The following is a 21,465-nucleotide window of genomic DNA, read 5'->3' as shown; positions in this document are numbered from 1 at the left end:
CAAATCCTTCATCTTTTTTCTCTCTTCTGTGAGTATCTCAGCACCATGTGGTTTGAGGAGGTTAGATGTAGTTGGAAGTGCCATCCTGTTCTCCTTCCCTGTGTCTTTTTCAAGGGAGATGCTACTCCTTGCATTTCGGTGTTGCGTAATGTCCAGTATTGCCAAGTAAATTGAATCATTGTCTTGGAGTTTTGGTTTTCTTCAGGACTGGCAGCTTGGCTGCCTTGATTTTTGACTGTTTTCCCAATTTCATCTTTTTCTCTCGTCTGTGAGTATCTCAGCACCATTGGTTTGAGGAGGTTAGATGTAGTGGAAGTGCCATCCTGTTCTCCTTCCATGTAGTCTTTGTGCAGGATTACTGTTCCTCCTTGCACAGCGGTGTTGCGTCCCGTCCAGTATTGCAAGTAACCATCTGTCTTGGAATTCCGTCCGTATCTTGCAAAGTGGCTCTTGAGTTTCACATTGATTGACCTGCTGTTCAGGTCGTACAGTCTGTCTATTTCCCAGAGATTAGATAGATAGTCAACTGTGATTAAATAATGCTTTCCCTCAAGTTCAATCATGTCGGTTCCCACTTTCTCCCATGGTCGATCTGGGAGGTCATGGGGCATCAGAATTTTGTTCTGATTCTGTTGTTCGTACACCCTGCAGGCTTCACAGTTTTAAATTAACTGTTTGAAATTAACTTTGCAGCAGGCGAAGTGGTTTTGTCGTCCGCATTTATTGCAGCCCTTCCCATACGCTGGGCATTCCTCCATCCTACGCTTTTGCGTCCTTGCACAGAACTTGCACTTTACTAGTCCCTGATTCTTCCTCTGCATAGGAAAATCAACCACCTTTTCCCTCGATTGGGAATGGGTTCCACCTTCAGTTATTGTCGGCTCTTCGTTCGATACACCTGCAGGCTTCACGCTTTTACCTCCGTTTGGGTCTACATATGTCAGCAGGCGCCTGTGGTGTCAGATTCCGCTGTTGAAGGTGTGGCTTCCTATCCTACCAGTCTGCGTCCTTGCACCAATAACTTTACTGTCCCTGATCTTGAATGAGGCAACCACCTCAGGCACTCACAGAAGTTGCATGTCTCTGCAAGCTCCTTCAGCTCTGCAACATACGCTTCAATGCTTTCCCCTGATTTCTGGTCTCGTTTATTGAAAACAAATCTTTCATAGGTTTCATTCGTCTCTCCTATGATGATGGTAGACATCTTGTTGATGATGACTTTCACACCCGTCTCATCTGCTACCATCTCGAACGTCAGGGTATTGTAGTATCACACGCCCTCCAGTCCAACAGTATGCAGGAATACTGCTTTTTGATAGTGTTTCTCCTTCTCCAGTTCTGTTATCACTGCATAATTATCATACATGTGTTTAAACATTTTCCACTCTTCCACCCTGTTGTCTTTGTGCTTTAGATTGGGTGGTGGAGCCACGTGGAAAATGGACTGGTCTGCGCCATTTTGAAATATCAGCATATTTCCTCGCACTTAATAGCTTAATTTATCTTTAAGCAGACTCTCACAGCACATCGTTTTAAACTTCCACTCCCACAGCACTGATTTACCTGCAGCATCTTATCTTTGTGTGTTCACTGACCTGCATTCATTCATGCATGCAGCCAGTCCGGTCGCTGAGTGTTGAAATACTGATTCCTGAAAGTTTTTCAAAGCATTTTTGCTAATCATCATAGTTTCCATTTGATTCACAAACGTTCACTTTCACCGCTGCCACCATGTTTTGATATGTCTGCTTACGAAATAAGTAAACTAGTACATAATATACAGAGAAAGATGGCTGCACACACTCTTGTGTTGGAATCCAAAACAGGAATGATTTATTTCCAAGTCAAAGGTCTCCGACTGATTTACTGTGCATGTGCAAGAATGAGTACAGCTCATATGCATAAATTACATGGATATTGCCACACTTTGCCATCCTTATTCCTGCTCCTAAGTACTAATACCAGGAGTATGCTGGTTTTAAACATCGATCAGCTGGCCTTTAAACAGCTCGCACATGTCAGTTGTGGACTTACCCAATGTGAATTGCTTCCAGTGTACCCTCCTGAGCTCTTGCCTAATAATTTTGTCATTTTTATCCTACTCCAATTAATAATCTTCCCATAAAGTTCAGCTTTCACCCTATTAAAAACAATCCTAAAACCTTTAGCGTTGTGATCACTATCCTCAAAACATACTTCCACTGAACCACTGTTAACTTGGCCAGGGTTTCAGTTATCTAATATGTTCCTCTATTTCTCATTTGCTATTGGGGTGCTTATAATATGATCCCTTTCGAGTGCTTGCATCTTTCTTCTTTCTAAGCTGCTCCGATACCACCACAGTGAGCGACTCCTCATGTATGTCCTCTCTGAGTGCCGCCGTAACATTCTCCTTGATTGGCAGTGCAACTCCTCCACCTCTTTTGCCTCCCTCTCGATCACATCTGAGACATCATAACCCGGAACATTGAGCTGCCAGTTGTGTCCCTCCCACAACCATGTTTCCACTGTGACCCCAACTTCACAATCCCATGCATTGATACACACTTTGCTCATCTGCTTTTTCCATAATGCTGAAGATAAACACAAAAAGCAGGAGTAACTCAGCGGGACAGGCAACATCTCTGGGGAGAAGGAATGGGTGACGTTTCCAGTCGAGACCATTCGAGACCATTCTTCAGACCAGCTTTTTGTGTCTATCTCCGGTTTAAACTAGCATCTGAAGTTCCTTCCTGCACATTTCTCCATAATACTCTTTGCATTGAAATTACATAGTGAGCATTCTATTTGTCAAATGTTCTATACATTTATTTTGTCAATCCCATCATCTAATTATTTAATTATTTAACCCTCATAATTTAAATATTTAATCATTTCATTATTTAATTTTTTGTTGATTTAAGAAGGGTAAAAGAGGATTAACATCATGTTGTGTATGTTAATGAAAGCATTTTGTTCAATTTGTTCATTTCTGACTATTTAAAAGGCCATGTGCCTACTGTCCGTCAAATTTCTTATTTGCTCGCCTGGGAATATTGATCAATATTTTAAATGTTCTTGTTTAGGTAAGATATCAAAGTTATACTTGTGCTTCCAGCACTTTTAATGCTGAGAACCAGTCATTTTAACAAGGTGCAGCCAATGAACTTGTCCATCACTACTGCCTCAGGCAGACTGTTTATCATGGGATTCTTTGAGTTAAACTTCATTTAATTCAGCAATTGATTTAATATTTGATCATGGTAATAAATATTACTTCAATAGTTTAACTGTCTAGATTGGAGAAGGTTCTTGCTGTAACCATAATAAAGCAATCAAAAGTAATAACAAAAATGACATTGAACAAAATACATGATTTTATGAAAATATTTTTTTAAGTACTGAATCAATTCAACTTTATTGTCATTGCACAGATACAAGTATAGGTACAACGAAATGCAGTTTAGCGTTTGGTCATAGTCATAGTGCAAGATAGGAATAAAAAATAAAATATATAAAATAAAAAATAATCGTGAAGCCAATTGAATTTTATACATTATGTGAAATGTATCTTTGTATAAATGTTGTTGATGTGAATTGACAGCTTTCTAAATGTGATGTGCATGTTTGGTGTTATGCTCTTTTAAAATAACAAATTGACACAGAATTATGAAAAGCCAAACCATGCTTTGTGGCTGTTTGATGTGAGATTAAAGCAAAAGTATATTCTGAAATGAAATTTAAATCCTTTTATTATTGGATTTCTTTTATTCCTAAGATTTTCAAATGTTTCTCTTTTCTTTAGAATGGTAATGATTCCCCGGAGCTTGGTCTTAGCAAATCTTATACCTCCTCTGGAACCACGCTTGGAGTGGATTTACGACGAGGAAGAAGACGTTTCTCTGGTAATCTTCAGTTGCCACCGTTGTCTTGGAGGCAGGGGGAAAGAGCGAAGACTCCAGAAAGAGACAGCATACCAAGACCGACTACATTGCCGTTGCGAACACCACCACGGATAGCTATTACACCAGTGGACCAAGATTGGTAAGGCCATAAACAGAGTTTAAGGCATGAGATGTTATTATGGTATGTTTTTATACTTGGAACACAATGGTGAAGATATTTCTTATTGATTATTGGAGTGATGAATTCATGATGGGGATGCAGGAAGGGGGAACTAACCATGGAGAACACGGGGTGGGTAATTATGGTAAAAACATTGCCCAAATTATCAAGGACTATAAGCTAGAATCATTTAATTATTCTTATCCTTGAGCTGCCTTCTGTGGCCAATATGATGAACGTGCTCATCCTGGTTGTCTGCAGCAAAATTCATGTGTGACTTTGCTCTGCAGGAAATTGGGGCTGCAGAGATTGTTCCCGTTGGACCCTAGCCTGGTGTCTGTGCATTTGTTTCTACATCCTCAACACATGTAGATCGCAGCACTAAGCTATTTATTGAATTGTGAGCTTTGTTAATATCTGAGCCGAGGATGGGCTATAACTAATGGAAGATGACTTTGCTTCATTTTCCTATTTCTACTATTGCCATGCCACAGTGAGGCAGAGGCAACCACTGCATTAAGGGGTCTGGGGGTTGGGGGTTGTTGCTTTCCGGGAAAATGTTCTGTACCACGATTAATGAAGCTGCACCATCTACATGAATCTACAAGCGTTGAAAACATCAATATGCAGGATGAAACACGTATTTCAGACAATCTCCTTTCTTGGGCTCCAGCCCTGGAAACCGGTTCCCTTATCTCCTGGATGTACATTTTAACAGCTATCTTCTCATTTATCATTTATCCAGCTGTCCAGATTAATCACTCGTGGCGCTACAAACACAACCCACTTCTTGAAGGACTTTTATTGGGCAGCATTTCCAAAGCCCCTGTGCTACATTAATGAGACATGAGACACAAAGCCTTGGAAATTATTGATCGATAGTCTTTTGATTTCCAGTACACAACCTTTTTTATTTCCTGTCTTTTATACTAAACCTAACCACATTATGACCTTGGTTCTCTTGAACAAGCATCAGCTATTCATCGTTTTGTATCCATTATCTGCATTTGTTAATTCGGGCCAAAGTAATCGCAGAACTTTTTTTTTTTATTATCCTCTATTTCAATTATTTTTTTATAATTTTAAACCATCATTCTAACAGCCATCAGCATATGATTTGGTGTTTATTGCAAGGATCAAACAGACTCACACCGTAACTCTATAAAAAATGTTAAAGCATTTTGAGCAATCAATATGTTGCACAAGGTTTGTACAGTTTTATTATTCTGAAGCTGTTCCATGCAATTTCTTTCATTTATCTCTAAGATCCTTTCTCTAATTAAGGTCTGATCAGGGCTTGTTACAATCTGATCATATCTCTGCTCATCTGGCAGCCTCCTTTGATGTGGTTATGATTCTTGGACACACACTGTTCAGTGTTTTATTGGTTTAATTAATTATTATTCTGCATTGGTCAGATTCATTGATTGCCATGTCTACTTAAACATTTGTTCCACTAAACGCATAGAATTTTCTCCATCCTTCTGGGAGAAGGTGCATCATTTTCTTTTGCTAAATATAGTACCTGTTTTCTTGACCTATTATGTACCATTATTTACTTGTATGTATTTTGTGGGACTTATTGGACAACTTGTAGCTTGCCTGCTGTAGTTCCACTGGTCCACGCATTGAAACAGACAGAAAATATGGGTAATATTTAGTGTATTTTTGAATGCAAATTATAGCATAACCTCTATCTTCCTTTATCTCACCTTGATAAAGTGTCTCTGTTATTTTCCATATTGAAGTATTTGTGAAGTTAAATATATTTTATGACGATCCCAGCAAGCTTGGTTGATCTTGGAGGACGTGCCCCAGTAGACCAGGCTCGCCCTCTGCAGTCTCCAACAGCATTGGGAACGCGCCCAAAGACTCGACGGAGTCTGACCGAAGGCTCATGGTTGACAGGACCTCGCCCAAAGCCACCTGATTGGAGGGACCTTACAGTCGGTGGAACCCTGCCGGAAGAGTCGGTGAGACCAGGAACCCACCCAAAGGCTCGGTTGTCGAAGGGATCGGGAATCCCCGCCGAGTCTTGGCGGACGGCTGGAGAGGGGCTCGAAAAGTCGGACACGAGGAGCAAGGACTGATACGAGGGTAAACTGGGGTAATGCTCCAGCATCTTCAGGTAGGCTGCAGGATGTGCCGTGGGCCACAAATACGAGGAGAGGAGAGGGACGTCGGTTCGTGGGAACTGCTCCAGTACATTAAGCACGTGGGCCGATAGGACTTTGGATAATGGCATCAAAAATGGCGGCACCCACATGTGTAATATATGCAAATAAGATGTCACTGTGCAGTTGCATATATGACAAATAAAGCACTATTGACTAAGTTATCATGTACAAATATTATACTTGGCTATATGAACAGAATCTACCGTATATATTTATGAGAAAAGTAAAACTGCATATGCTGGACAAATGGAAATGCCAAGTAGCTCGCCTTTAGCATCTGAATTCAGAACCCAATTACGAGTTTATCAGCTGTTTATTTTCAGGAGTTTATGTGAATTTATTTGCTACCTCTAGTGGTAGTAGAGGGTGCTGCAAATTGGATCACCTTTTCCAGCTGTCTTTTGAGATGTTCCCACCCCTTCCTCCCGCTAATCATGGCTTTCATAATTAACACGGCTCTCAGTTGCTCTTCTAATTTTGATCCCTTTGTTCCTAATGATAATAACATTCCAGCTCACAGACCTCCACTAATTTTAGCCATCACCATTTCCCCTTCCCATTCCAAAGGAATAATTTCTGTGTCACTTACCTGGTTTGCTCTTCCATTTCTGCCAACTGCACCCATTCTCCTGCCAGCTAGAGGAGATACAACATTTGTCTTTTTAACCTCTTCCTTTCCCACAATCCAGGGACCCAGACAGTCACTGCAGGTGAAGCATCAATTCACTTTTGCACTTTCCGGTTTAGTATACTTTGGTGTTTACCACGTAGTTTTCTCTATGAAACCGTGCAGATTGGGTGATCATTTGTGCAGAACACCTCCATTCAGTATGCAAAGGTGATTCCGTGCTTCCAGTCATCTGTTACTTAAATTCTCCAACCCACTTCTATCCAAAGCTTGTAATTGCTGATGCTCTATTTTGACCAACACAATGCAGCCGCACAATGGCAGCCTCGCCAACAGTCACTGTCTTTTCATCTTTTTTAAAATAATTATTAGTGCGTTTTAAAAGCTTGTGTTAATGCTCTCTGATTTGTTTTATGTGGGGGGGGGGGGGGGGGGATGGGGAAATGGGGAAACTTTTTTTTCAATCGCCTACCTTGCTGGAGAAGCGATTGTTTTCCGGATCGCATCTCCAGTCGCTCTGCACCTAACATCATGGAGCTGGAGGCCTTGCTCAGGACTAACTTTGAGCCCCAACCATAGAGCCGTGGACTTGCCATCGGAGAAGCTGCAAACGGCGCAGAAGGTTCGACCAGCCCGACCCAGGGTTGATCGCCCGGCGCGGGGAGCTGACATCTCCCCCGATGCAGGAACATGATTGCCCCGCTGGCTACGGTAGCCAAGATCGTTCCGCCAACGGAAGGCTCAAGGCCCCGACTGCGGGAGAACAAAGAAGGGAAGAGATTGAACTTTTTTTCGCCTTCCATCACAGTGAAGAATGTGGAGAAGTCACTGTGGTGGATGTTTATGTTAAAATGTATTTTGTGTGTTGTTGTTTTTTAGTGGTATGTCTGTATGGCAAATCAAATTCTTCATATGATGCAAAACATACTTTTTTAATAAAGTATGATTATCTATTTTGGAATAAAGGCAATAACCCATTAATGAAGGTGATCAATCTCTAGTCGTCTAATACCCCAAGGCTGCCAAAACAAAGCATGACATTGAAAGGATATTGCTCTCTTCAATCTGTGACACTGTGTATTACAGTTCATGTTTGTGTTACTACGCATGATAGTAAAAAGTAAAACAGCTGCTGTATTGAAAACTGCTGTATTCAGCCATCACATGAGTGAGCAGTTGCCATTATTCGTTGATGATTATTTTATAATTTGAAAACTTTGATATTAAAGTTAAGCTCATAATCCAAAATCCTGGTACTTTTTTCTGGGTTTTTGTTACTGTTCAAGGTTAGGGATTCATCATTTAGAACGGAACCCTTAATGTGAGACACCTAGTGTTAGCAATGAGTTATGGCAACTTTAAATTAAAATTCTATTTCCTCTTCTTAAATAATTTATGTTCATCCCAACCTAAATTGAATTGGGACCAACTGGTAACATTTACTTATCAGCCAGGAAACAATAATGTGGTAGATTTTACCACTTACAGTAGTTGCCACATTGCAGAGGAAAGTACAAACTCATTTGTAGGTTTGATTAGGAGCTGAGTGAAGATGTTCTCCAGTTTTTATTTCCTAGTATTTATTAAAGGAAGTAATTAATTTTTGTAATTTACAGGAACTGTTCTCATTAATCACCCCACACACTGTCACGAAATGTTGAAAGGATGCACAAAGCAAGCAAAAATCATGAACGTGGTAGCTGAATATCCAGCTCTCGAAATGTTGGTAACTGACATTGATGATATGCAGCAAATAAATGCATTGGTTTCTCTCCCATATTTCAGTTGCCTGCCCATGTTTCATATGCAAACCAGGTCGGTGAATGATAACGGGCCACTTGATAGTGGAACAGAATTCGGCTAAGCTCATTTAAGAACAAAATTAAAATCATTTACATTCTCTCTCTCTCCCCCCCCAACCACTAAGTGGGCTACTTTATATTTTTCCTTTCCTCTTTCCTATAGAATTTTTTTTATTTTGATCTAAATTTTTATTACTTTGATTATGATCTCAATTTCCTGGAATGTTTATGTCTACATTTTTGAGAAATAGATTTCCACTGTCATATTTGTTTCAATGTACATGAAAGCTAGACTTTCGTTAGCTAGACAACAATTAGTTGCTATTTTCAATTAACTATCAAAATGAATTTATCTATGAAAATGAAAAGGAAACGTTGCCGATTTCCTTCGCTCCATAGATGCTGCTGCACCCGCTGAGTTTCTCCAGCACTTTTGTCTAAAATGAAATTGAGTCTTACCATTGATTCCATGTCGGAAATAAATAAGTGCTTCAAAAATACAGGTGGCTACAGGACAGGTGGAAACATTTAAATTTTTTTGTTTTAAAAAAAAAAGTCAATTGCTTCTGTCAGCCCAGAGAATTTCTAGAAATATCCTCATTTGTTTTTTTTTTGGTGGTACAAATGATTTGGATATTACAATACATGGAATATTTATGACTAGACAAATTACATTGCAGCAAAATAACATTGTCTCCAACCCCTTGGAACATTCTTAACAATTCTACTTTTCATTCTTATTGCATCTATCTCTGTGCTTCAAGGGAATGCTCAGCATGTAATGCTAATCATTGTCTGTAGGTGGCAGCAATTAGGTTTCCTGGTGAAGCGGGTAGTCACTCCTCAACCTGAGAGAAGGTTGGGACAGTGTATTGTCCCTGAGTGTTGTAGCAACAACTGCCTTGACCGCATTGTGATCCAAATCATTGTGAGCTTGCAGCATGAACTCCAAAACAAAAGTCGGAGGCCATCAGTGCCTGGACCAGAGTGAGGGAACCTGATGAATCAAAATAAAGAGAGGGACATGTTATGTTAGGCAGAGGCTCCCTGAGGGCAGGGCCGGATTTAGATAAAGAGAGGCACTAAGCTATTTCACTTGTGAGGCTCCAAATTGCGGTGGGCGCGGAACTCATTGAGGTGGGGACGGAGGGGGACAAAGGTGAGGCCTCTGCTGAGGACAGACTGTTCGGTATCTGAGAGGGGGAGGTCAGTGGGGGATGGTGAACACACGGCTGGGAGGGGGGGTGGGGCCGGAGGAAGGCAGGTGAGTGATCTGAGGCCGAGGCGATGTCTGGTGGGGGGGTCTGTGGGTGGTCATGGAAAAGGGGGTATGAGGCCTATAGTGTGGGTGGGGAAGAGCTGGGGTCACATGGTTTGAGGGGAATGGGGAAGACCCAGTGGAACAGCCACTGAGGTTAGCAGGGTTTGGGGGGGGGGGGGGGGGGGGGCAGCACTAGGACCCAGCTCAGTCAAACTCAGGGGAGTTGGAGTCTGCAGCATGGAAACAGCGCCACCGATGGTAGGTTTTGTAACAGCGACACTATGTCAAAAGTTTTATACACTTTGGTGGAGTGGGCTGAGGCCCCCCTAGATCTCGAGGCCCTAAGCTTAAGCTTGTCTAGCTTATATGTAAATCCGGCCCTGCCCGAGGGTCTGAACAGTTGCATTATGTTATTAGTGTAATTTTACTGTAGAGTTCAGGCACTGAAACCCAAGATATTTTGTACAATCTTCTTGGGACATATGAAGAGCAAAATTAATATTTTGTTTTATTGGAAGAATGCTCCTGATGTACTAGTGACCTTTTCTTAACCAATTGATTGCATATTATCAAAGATTCACAATCTGAAAAAATAGCAACCCAAGCTCTTGCACCCTCAAATGTATTTAATTTCACTGAAGTATATAAAAATTACAATATCTGTAAAACTAGTTTGCATCTTTCCAACTGCATGCATTGCATATGCAGCTGTCAAAATTCTGTGCATTCATATCACTCAGACGTCCATTGACTGTAATCATGGAGTGTAGAAACAAACCGTTCAGTCCAACTTCTCCTTGTGACCAAGTCCAGAACCAGGGGCCACAGTTTAGGAATAAGGGGTAAGCCATTTAGAATGGAGATGAGGGAAAACATTTTCACACAGAGGGTTGTGAATCTGTGGAATTATTTGCCTCAGAAGGCAGTGACAGGCAATTCTCTGGATGCTTTCAAGAGAGAGTTAGATAGAGCTCTTAAAGATAGCAGAGTCGGGGGATATAGGGAGAAGGCAGGAACAGGGTATTGATTGTGGATGATCAGCCATGATCACAATGAATGGCGGTGCTGTCTCGAAAGGCTGAATGGCCTACTCCTAGAACTATTGTCTAAGAGTCCCATTTGGCCTGTGTTTGGCCCTTATCCCTCTAAACCTTTCCTATTCATGTACCTGTCCAGCGTGTTTTAAAGGCTGTTATACTGCATACCACAAATACCCAGCCTGCCCGAACTCTCCCGATAGCGCAGACTCCTCAAGTCCAGGCAACATCCTCATAAATCTAATATGAACTCGTTCCAGTTGTGTGGTTTGGAGAGAAATTAAAATTCAGTACTGTGCTATCATGATAAATTTCAAGAAAACGGATTTCAATCTTTTTGGTACATTAAATGTGTATTGAGAATTCCACTACCCTTACCCACTACCACCACTTTGATCTCACAACAAAATTGTAGGGCGAGTCAAAAATATATTTGAAACTGATTATTGTGGTTCATTTTTTTTTGTTTCATCATTCATCACCTGGAATAAAGAACTAAAGTAGATCTTGTGTGGTGTCCATTGAGTTTAATGCAGCTGCTAATACTTTGCTGTGCACCAATCCGACGGGTTTATCAGCTTCTAAAGTCTCATTCCCCCATCAGATAGCAGCATCAAGCTCCCATCACTTAAAACTGTTGAAGCCATCCATTTCAATAAATGGATCAGGATTTAAATATGTGTTGGGAAGAACTGAGGATGTTGGTTTAAATCAAAGGTAGACACAAAATGCTGGAGTAAATCAGCGGGAAAGGCAGCATTTCTGGGGAGAAGGATATGTGTTGTGATCGGTACAGCATCCTCGCCAAGGAGGATGTGAGGGATTAGTGTGTCACCTGGGCTAATTACTGGTGAAATATTTAGTGATATAATATGAAGGGCGGGGAAGATCAGGATGGGGCTATGGTTCAGCAGATTCCTTTGGGAGAGATAAAAAGCCTCTGTTGGAGAATTTCTTTATTGCCTGTGTCATCACCTCTCTCCTATCTGCTCAGCTGGGTAATGAAGCTGGAGATATTCTGATAGGACTATCCCCTAAGTAGACTCCACATCCTCTCCCTTTTGTTCTTGCTGTTCTTCGGCCTTTTCCTCGTATCCTTCAGGCTGTGGATTTGATTTCTGCTGTTTCTGTGTCACTAGTTACTGTATTGGGAGACCTGGGATGTGCAAGATATGTGCACGATGATGATGTTTCCCAATCTGCAATCTGCCTCCAGACTGATGCAGGCACTGCAATCTCATCTTCAAAATACTCGCGGTATTTTCCACAACTGTTCCTGTATGCCCAAGTCTGATATCGGTAGTGACGAGCTGGACGAAGTCTATGAATTGGAGTAAGGAGCATGAGAAGTAAAGAGTAACTCTGGTCCTTCAGGATCCATTTCTCCAGACAGTGTTAGCTGCAGAAAATGTCTCTCAGCTCGGTCTCCATGAGGCTAAATGCATCACATGTTCCTCCCAGAAATGAGCAATCAACTTGCATAAGTTGTATTTGGGATCTGCATCAGCCTGTATATTATTGGAGTGAAAATCTTTTCTGTACATTAAATTCCACATGAGTCTGATTGCAGTGAATGGCTGCCTACGTCCTGAAAAACCAACAATAATGGCTAGTTCCAGTGCCTGAGATCTAATTTGCTGTTCATTGAAACACAGTTAAAATCCCTATAATCACAATCTGACTATTGGAAAATTTGCACTGATTACAGGTGCCTAGTATGTTGAAAGCTTTTAGAAAAATTATTTTATCATGGAAGGTTTTTTTTTTAAAATATAGATAAAATATGACAAGATGGTACATAGAAAAACAAAAGGGCCAGAAATCAGTAGGAAGGAACTGTAGATGCTGGTTTAAACCAAAAATAGACACAAAATGCTGGAGTAACTAAGTGGGGCAATCTCCAGAGATGTTGCCTGTCTCGCTGAGTTACTGCAGCATTTAGTGCCAGATATCAATTTATGTTATCTTGCTGTCCTGCTTTATGAAACTAATAAGTAGAATCATAGTTGCTGGAGAACTGCAATTGTTGTTGTAGGTTGTGTCCTGTGTCTTGAGTGGCCCAAATCTCATCAGGACTCTGGCATAACATTGTGCACATCTTCTGTAGAGAACATGATGTATTTCCTAGCTATTCATAGCTGCCGCAAAAACTGAGATTCTGAAATGCATGAACTTTACAAATTATTAGAAACACGAGCAAGAAGATGCAGACACCTACACATCGATGGGCACAGGGAGCTCTTTAATTCACAGTACTTTGCTGCCTTGCCTTATCATTTCCTCTTTAGTTTATAGGTTAAAGCCAAAGGTTGCAGGTTTGCATACTATTGTTTCACATTCTGTCAGTAAGGCAGTTGAATATTGCATGGATTGATTGCATTATTATATAACTAAATGTCGAATGAATTACTGCAGTTTAGTTTATGGTCACATGTACAGAGGTGCAGTGAAAAGCTTTCGTTGCGCGCTAACCAGTCAGTGGAAAGACATGATTACAATTGAGCCATCCACAGTGTGCAGATACATGATAAAGGGAATAACATTTAGTGCATGGTAAAGTCTGATAAGACAGAGTCCAGAGGTCTCCAATAAGGTAGATAGTACATCAGGACCATTCTCTAGTTGTTGATAGAATGGTAACAGCTGGGAAGAAACTGTTCATGAATCTGGAGGTGTGTGTTTTCACACCTGTACCTTTTACCTGATGGGAGAGGGGAGACGAGGGAATGAGATTCATCCTTGATTATGCTGGTGGCCTTGCCGAGGCTGCATGAAGTGTAAATGGAGTCAATGGAAGGGAGGTTGTTTTATGTGATGATCTGGGCTACATCCAGGATTCTCTGCAATTTCTTGCTGTCTTCGATGGAGCTGTTCCCAAACTATGCTTTGGAGCATTCTGCTTTCTATGGTGGGATTGTGGAAGTTGGTGAGAGTTGTTGAGGACTTGCTGTACTTCCTAGACCTAAAGGGAGTAGTCAGTAGTCTTTCTAATGATGCTGGAGATCTTCTATCTTTGGTAGATCGTCTGACCCCCACCAGGCAGTGCAGGATCTATTGCTGTGCATAACAGTGCAGGATCTATTGCTGTGCATAACTGACTTGCAAATTGCTCAGAGGCAAAAATAACCAGATGATCCCAGATTGGAACTGTTTTCTTTCTTCAACATTTGTATCTTGCACCAGACGATGAGCATACGTGTTTTTGTGGCTTTTCGTGGTTTTGAAAACAATAGTAAGTTCATATGTTGCAAAGGTTAAAGACCAGTTCTGAACATGTAGAGGAAACCACTTGAGATTCTGGCGGCTTAGAACAGGGAAATTGTGGGGCTGTGATCAATGTAAATGGTCCAAGCAAATTAATGCACCTGGAACCGCTGTGCTCCAAACATTGCAGATCTATCTATTTTATCCATCTGAGAGTACTTTCTCTTTGCTGCTATCAGTACTCTAGTTATAAACCGTACAGCATTTCAGAGCCATTTTCCATCTAATAGCCAACAGCACCAACTCCTTATTGTGATACACAATAGGCTAAGATTAACTGTCAATCAGTTGATTGGTGGATTTAGTGCATCAGGAGACTACATTTCTTTAAAATGCACAAAATGTGATCTTCTGTCCATCTCCATTTCATATCCTTTCACAGCAATTGGTGCAATGGAGGGAAGAGCATTGCAATATTTGGCAAGAAATTAGGGCGGCACAGTGGCACAACAGTAGAGTAGCTGCCTTACATCATAAGAGGCCTGGGTAGCGACACTACAGAATTTGACGTTCTCCTTGCAGCCACGTGGAATTTCTCTGGGTGCTCTGGTTTCCTCCTATACGCCAAAGATGTACAGTTTGTAGATAAGTTGCAAAATTGTCTTTAGTATGTCGGATAGTATTAGTGCAAGCGTGGGTGGAAATCCCGGAGGGGACAGGAGGGACAAGCCCTCCCCCCCTGTTTTGAGAGGTGGTGGACTATCCAACCCCCCCCCCTCCCCCCCCCCCCCCCAGGTTTTGTAATCCGGATTTTGAAATTCTGTGAAAAAAAATCTATTAAAAATCTCCGCTTTCCGTGAGACATTGGGGGTGGGACTGATGATCGAGGGCGCAGATTGAATGTGAGAGATGTCGGTCAGCAGGCAGTGTGTGGGGGGGGGGGGGGGGGGGGGGGGGGAGGGATGGGACATGATCATCATCATTCAGCACGATGATTGGAGGAGGGAAGTGTCGATCAGAGGTGGAAGCAGGAAGATGGTGGTTTGGCAGTGCCAAACCTTAGATTCTACTGTTGGGCTGTTAATGCTCATTATTTAACGTTTTGGACAAAAGATTTAGAAGATACCCAATGCCCAGGGATAAATCTTGAACGTGATTCTATGCAAGGGCTATCATTGACTTCTATTCTAGGGGCCTCGTTACCTTTTACAATTACGAGATTGAATAAATATACGACTAACCCAATAATAAGACATACATTCTGAATATGGTTTCAATTTCGTAAGGGTTTTGGATTGAATGATTTTATCTTATCAAGTCCTATCATATCTATTTTTTTTCTTCCAACCTTCTAGTACTAATCAAGCCTTTCAGTTATGGAAGAGGAAAGGATTAGTAGCTTTTCGTGATTTGTTGTTGGATGGTTGTTTTATGTCTTTTGAATAACTCTCCAATAAATATAATCTACCTAACTCGTACTTCTTTAGATATTTACAAATAAGACATTTTTTGAAGGCTACTCTACCCTTTTTTCCATGACCACATCAAACTGAAATTTTGGAAACATTTTTACATTTGAACCATTATCAGAAAGGCTTAATAATGACTATTTATGAGTTATTTTGAAATTACAAATAGATACATTTGATAAAATTAAGAATGACTGGGACAGAGAACAAATTTCTCTACCTATAGAGAAATGGGAGAGGATTCTTCAATTAGTTAATACTTCCTCAATGTTTGCAAGACATGCTTTGATACAATTCAAGGTGGTTCACAGAGTTCATATGTCAAAAGATAAGTTAACTCGTTTTTATGGTCATATAAATCCTACCTATGACATATAACTCTGAAGTAGCCTCACTGACTCGTATGTTTTGGTCCTGCCCATTTTTGGAAAAATATTGGAAAGAAATCTTTGATACTATCTCAGGTACGCAAAAATGCTGGAGAAACTCAGCGGGTGCAGCAGCATCTATGGAGCGAAGGAAATAGGTGACATTTCGGGCCGAAACCCTTTTTCAGACTGATACAGACTTTGATACTATCTCTGTAGTTTTAGGTATTGATTTACAACCTCATCCTATTACTGCAATTTTTGGACTACCAATGTTAGATTCTATTTGTTTGTCCCGTTCCGCCCATTGGCTGATTGCTTTTACCACATTAATTGCCAGAAGATCTATTTCATTTAAATGGAAAGACTCTCATCTTGCAACCACACTCCATTGGTACTCTGAAACTATATCATGTTTAAATTTAGAAAAAATTAGGAGTGGTATTGTTGAACCCTTGGTTAAATTTGATAGGACTTGGGGAAGATTTATTCAACATTTTCACAAGACATAAATTGTTCCCTCTCCAACCGTTAAAATAATTATTTTACCTTTATATGGTGGAACGGACTTGACTACGAACAGGGACTTAATTCTATGCAGCCCAGATTCTGTTTTGCTTTTTTTTTCTAGTTTAGGGGGGTTTTGTTTTTACCTTTTTTCTCTTTTTTCTTTTTTTTCTTTTTATCTTTTTGTTTTTTTTATATATATATATATACGTTCTCTTTTAACGACTTAACTGTATTTACAAAGAGACCGGGAGGTCTATATTTAATGTGTATTTTGACACTGGACTCATATTTAGGTTATGCCTGTTATTAATGTAATCCTGATCCCAATGTATCAATATCATTGTTATGTTTATCTTTTTTTGTTTTGTTTTTGTTTTTGAAAAAATAACTAATAAAAAGTTTTTAAAAGAAAGAAAGGAAGTAGGGGGGTGGGACTGAGGATAGAGCGCAGTGATTGGAAGAGGGAGACGTCCTGGTGGCACAAAGATCATAGAGCGGAGCTTGAATTGACCCGTTCGTGGGGCCTTTCATTGCGCCGCGTGACTTAAAATCGGACGCGGGATCTTCCACCACCCGCTGTCAAATTGGTGCATCAAGGTGATCGAGGTTCCCGATGTTGAAGCCCCCGCCGGGCGATGGAAGATCCTGCGGCCGATTTTAAGCTGCGCTGGGCGATGAATGGTCCGATTGAAGCTCCACGGTTCGGGTGGACAAAGATGCTGTTTTTGGAGTTCGGAGTCGGTCACCATCCAGGTCAGCACCCGATTTTATCGTCCACAGGGCCCACGGCCGAAGCCTCACGTGTGTGTGTGTGTGCACGCGGGCACTAAAAAAAATCATGTCCCCCCCATGTTTTGATAGCTATTTCCGCCCCTGGTGCAAGGATGACCACTGGTTGGCATGGACTCGGTGTGCCAAAGGGCCTGTTTCCGTGCTGCATCTCGAGTCTAAAATCATTTAAATTCAATAATCCCAGATATGCTGTCAGATCAATTACATTAATTGAAGCATCGCGTTGCTGATGGCTTTTTACCTTCTTTTGAGCTGTATGTAATTTTTTTGTGTCCCAATTTCATTCACCAGAAAATTGCACTTCCCTTTAGATGTAGGCCTGTCTTTTCCTGTCTGCTCATCGCTTCTTCTAAATCCTACTGATACAGATTTAACTCTGGAAGCTCCAATAATAGGCAATTAAGTGTACAGTGACTCCGTTACATCCATTGATAATCCCTCATGGTTTTCTGAGAGCAGGTGTGAAGAAAATTTCAAATGACAATTGGTTTTACTTAACAATCCATTGTGTGTGTGTGTGTGTGTGTGACATTCATATGCGAATTAAGTTGATCCTCGGACACTATCTGTTGGTCTGCATGACTCGCATCCGACTTGGTGAATTGCTGCCTCTAGACAAAATTGCAAATAAGTATTCTACTCTAAGAATGGGATACAGTTCCAGGGAAATTTGTTGTACAGTCAAATTATAATCTCTTCAATTCATGGTGGATTTGTCATGTTTTAACACTGCCACAGTAGGTGCTGCCCATTCAGAGTACTTAACAGATTCAATTATTTTCTTTCTGAGAAACCAGTCAATTTTGGCCTCCAATTTTGTTTCTTTGACTAAGGCATTAACCTTGGCTCGAAGAATCGTGGTCCAGAATCTGTAAATTACTAAGGATTATGTTTCAGTTTGTCTTTGATATTTCACTGTCACATCAGCAACTCCAACTGATTAAATTCTGCCACCAGTATAGGTTTTCAGGTTTTTCTATGGCTTTTTAATTTCGAAGGTGTTGGTTTTTCCCCCATCCATTAACTTAGTTCATCAGTGGGCCAAAGGGCCTGGTCCTGTTACACTAAATCAATGCTCAAATACAACCATTCATTTTCAAAACAACAACCGATGGTTCTACTTTCATTAAATCAGCGTCAGCCCCTTTTTCATGAAACATTTTGAACACTTCCACTGATTTACAGTCATCATTCGCTTCTTTTACATGGTAAAAAACAGTGTAAACACAATTTTGAACTGCTTCCAATAATTTATTTCTTCCATTCACTTTACTTTATATTTATTGTATAAACTTTGGAGGTGTGGCAACGTAAATAATATTTTTCTTGTTTGAACCAGATTTCAGAAGACTTGAAGTTCCTTCTACATAGAACAGTACAGCACAGGATCAGGCCCTTCAGCCCAAAATCTGAACACAATGCCACAACCAATTTCTATCTACCTACACATAATCCATACTCTTCCATTCTCTGCGTATCCATGTGCATAGATCCTTCCAAATGGTAACAGCGTTTGTTTGATTTTTAAATGACATTTGGTTAGCCTTGAATCAGCGTGATTCCGCTGGTCCCCTGGTGGCATTTACAAGTCTTTCTGGGTTTTTTTACTTTAAAATATCACTGAGCATCTTTTGGTGCTCAAAGATCAGATTCACCTCTAATAATGACGAATCACTGAATCAGGTTAGCATGTAGAATCAATGTTAACAATCTGGTACCAACTGAGTGAATGTGGTGCCATAATTAAAGTTTTGTAATAACGTCCTCACTTCAGTTACCTACTCACTCAGAGTTTCATCAGGTTTTCTTGACTATAATCAAGTTTACACCTTGGCACAGTCTTGTTTGGTTTTGGGTTAAAGTGATTCTTCAACCAATGCAGCAATGCTTTGTTTTAATCATGAGCTCAGCAGCCTTCTCATTAAACTGTATACAGGGCTTCTCACCACATTCATTAGGGCAGGCCTTGGAGTATTTTAATCACCAATGTTGTTTGTAGCAGAGAGAGGCAGCAATATCTCTCAATGTTCATTCCCCCTTTTGGTTTAAGAGACAAATGTTCTAATCAAGTCTATTCTTGTGATCATTTTCGGTAAGGTTTATTTAAAATTATGCTTCTTCAACCTTCCTCCTCACTCATTTTTTTTGAAAAAGAGTTTCTCTTTGGTCCAACTTGACTTTAAGAAAATATCCCTCATTGCCAATATGTCACATCTTGACGTTAGAAAAACGGTGGAAAAACGGTTTCCGTTTGCAAGTTGATTTTCTTCACAACTGTTGAGTGTACACATCTGCATACACAGCCTTACAGAGATCAATCAAACTGGTGTCTGCTAGGGAACAGAATCATACTACAGGAAAACCTTCCTGAAGACCATGAATCCTGCTGGCTTGGTGGAGAACTGTGATTATATGGATATTACCACATTATGAACATTATAATTGTAGAGCTTCATGTCACCAGTCACAGAATCAAACAGCACAGAAACAAGTCCTTTGGCCCATGTCATCCATGCTGACAAAGATGATGCATCCAAACCAGTTCTATTTACCTGGGTTTAGTTTAGTTTAGTTCAAGATACAGTGCCAAAACAGGCCCTTCAGCCCACCGAGTCCACGTACCTAACCCCCCTCTGAGTGGAAAAAGTTGCCCTTCAGATCCTCTTTAATCTTTTATCTCTTTCACCTTGGATCTGTGCCCACTAGATTTAGATTCCCCTACTTTGGGAAAAAGACTGTGGCCATTCATCTTATGTATGCCCCTCGTAATTTTATAAACCGTTATATAAAGTCACCCCTCAACCTTCAGCCCACTAGGGATAAAAGCCTTGGCCGTTTCTCGGTACAACTTAAGCTCTGCAGTTCCGGTAACATCCTTGTGAATATCTTCTGCACTGTTTCCAGTTTAATGGTATCTTTCCAATAACTGGGTAACCAGAATTGCACACAATAGTCCAGGTGGGGTCTCGTCAATGTCCTGTGCATTTGTAACATGATGTCCACTCCCAACTCTTGGAAAAAAAAGCAACATGGTGTTGTGAAGATTTATTATAGCCCAGAAGACTGGGGATACTTCAGAAACCTGCAAAAGATAACTGAACAAAAGTGCATGAAAATAGATTGTGTTGGCAATCTAGCAAGAAATACTAAAGCAAGCAGCAGGAATTTTTATGTTTACAAAGAGGAAGAGGGCAGCTAAAGGAAATGCATGCTCCGTACAAGATAAGACTGGAGAAGTTAATAATGGAGAAATATGGAAGAAACTTTGGGCATGCAATTTATATCTGTCTTCATGATAGAAAACCCTATAAACATCTGAATAACAGAAGAAAATCAAGGTAATCGAAAGGAAGGAACTAACATTATTGTGACAGGAACCATTGATAAACAAATGACACTGAATAGTGACAAGTTCCCTGGATGGATAGTTTGGATCCAATGTCATTAAAAGAAGGGGTTGGAGTGATGGTTGATATTTATGGTGATTTTCTAAAATGTTTTAGTTTCTTGAGTGGTGCCAGCAATTGGAAAACTGCAGATGTAATGCCCCTATTCAAAACAAGAGGTGAATGAAAAGTAGCAAGTTGCAGATCAAATTAATATGTAGGAAGGAACTGCAGATGCTGGTTTAAATTGAAGATAGACACAAAATGCAGGAGCAACTCGGCGGGACAGGCAGCATCTCTGGAGAGAAGGAATGGATGATGGTTCGGGTCGAGACTCTTCTTCAGTCTGAGAAGTTGATACAAAATGCTGGAGTATCTCAGCAGGATAGAAGGAATGGGTGATGTTTCGGGTAAAACCCTTGTTCAGATTGAGAGTCAGGGGAGAGAGAGACACAGAGATTTGGAAGGGTAAGGTGTTACATGTCCTACTGAGTTACTCCAGCATTTTGTGTCTATCCTTTAATGGATTATTACAATGCGTTTCCTGAGGAGTGGCAGCTCACTTGAATGACCAAGACAACCACAAAAAAAACAATTTTTGACAAAGCTTTCACTCTGTAAGTGCAAAAGGAAGTGTGCAGAGCATACAGATATATCTTGAAACATCATGAAATATATTTCCAGTGGTTCTCCTAGTTCATTTGTCACATCCAAATTACCTTCTGGGAAGTATCTGGATGATGAGACTTGTTTGTCTCTTTAATGAGTGTGGATGCAGGCCCTCTCC

At 40.7% G+C, this 21,465-nt stretch overlaps 1 protein-coding gene across 1 annotated transcript in view; it reads left to right on the top strand.

Moving 5' to 3' along the window:
* The window catches only part of pde4ba (phosphodiesterase 4B, cAMP-specific a), a 466,474-nt gene that overhangs the window by 108,492 nt on the left and 336,517 nt on the right, over positions 1-21,465 (top strand). The window contains exon 3 of the mRNA XM_055642053.1: positions 3,785-4,023. Coding sequence (XP_055498028.1) covers positions 3,785-4,023 — 239 coding nt within the window. The remainder of the gene's footprint in view (positions 1-3,784; positions 4,024-21,465) is intronic.

Source organism: Leucoraja erinacea, chromosome 10 (assembly GCF_028641065.1).
Source record: "Leucoraja erinacea ecotype New England chromosome 10, Leri_hhj_1, whole genome shotgun sequence".
Classification (NCBI taxonomy): domain Eukaryota; kingdom Metazoa; phylum Chordata; class Chondrichthyes; order Rajiformes; family Rajidae; genus Leucoraja; species Leucoraja erinaceus.
The sequence above is the reverse complement of the archived record's forward strand: the minus strand, read 5'-3'. Positions and strand labels throughout refer to the sequence as shown.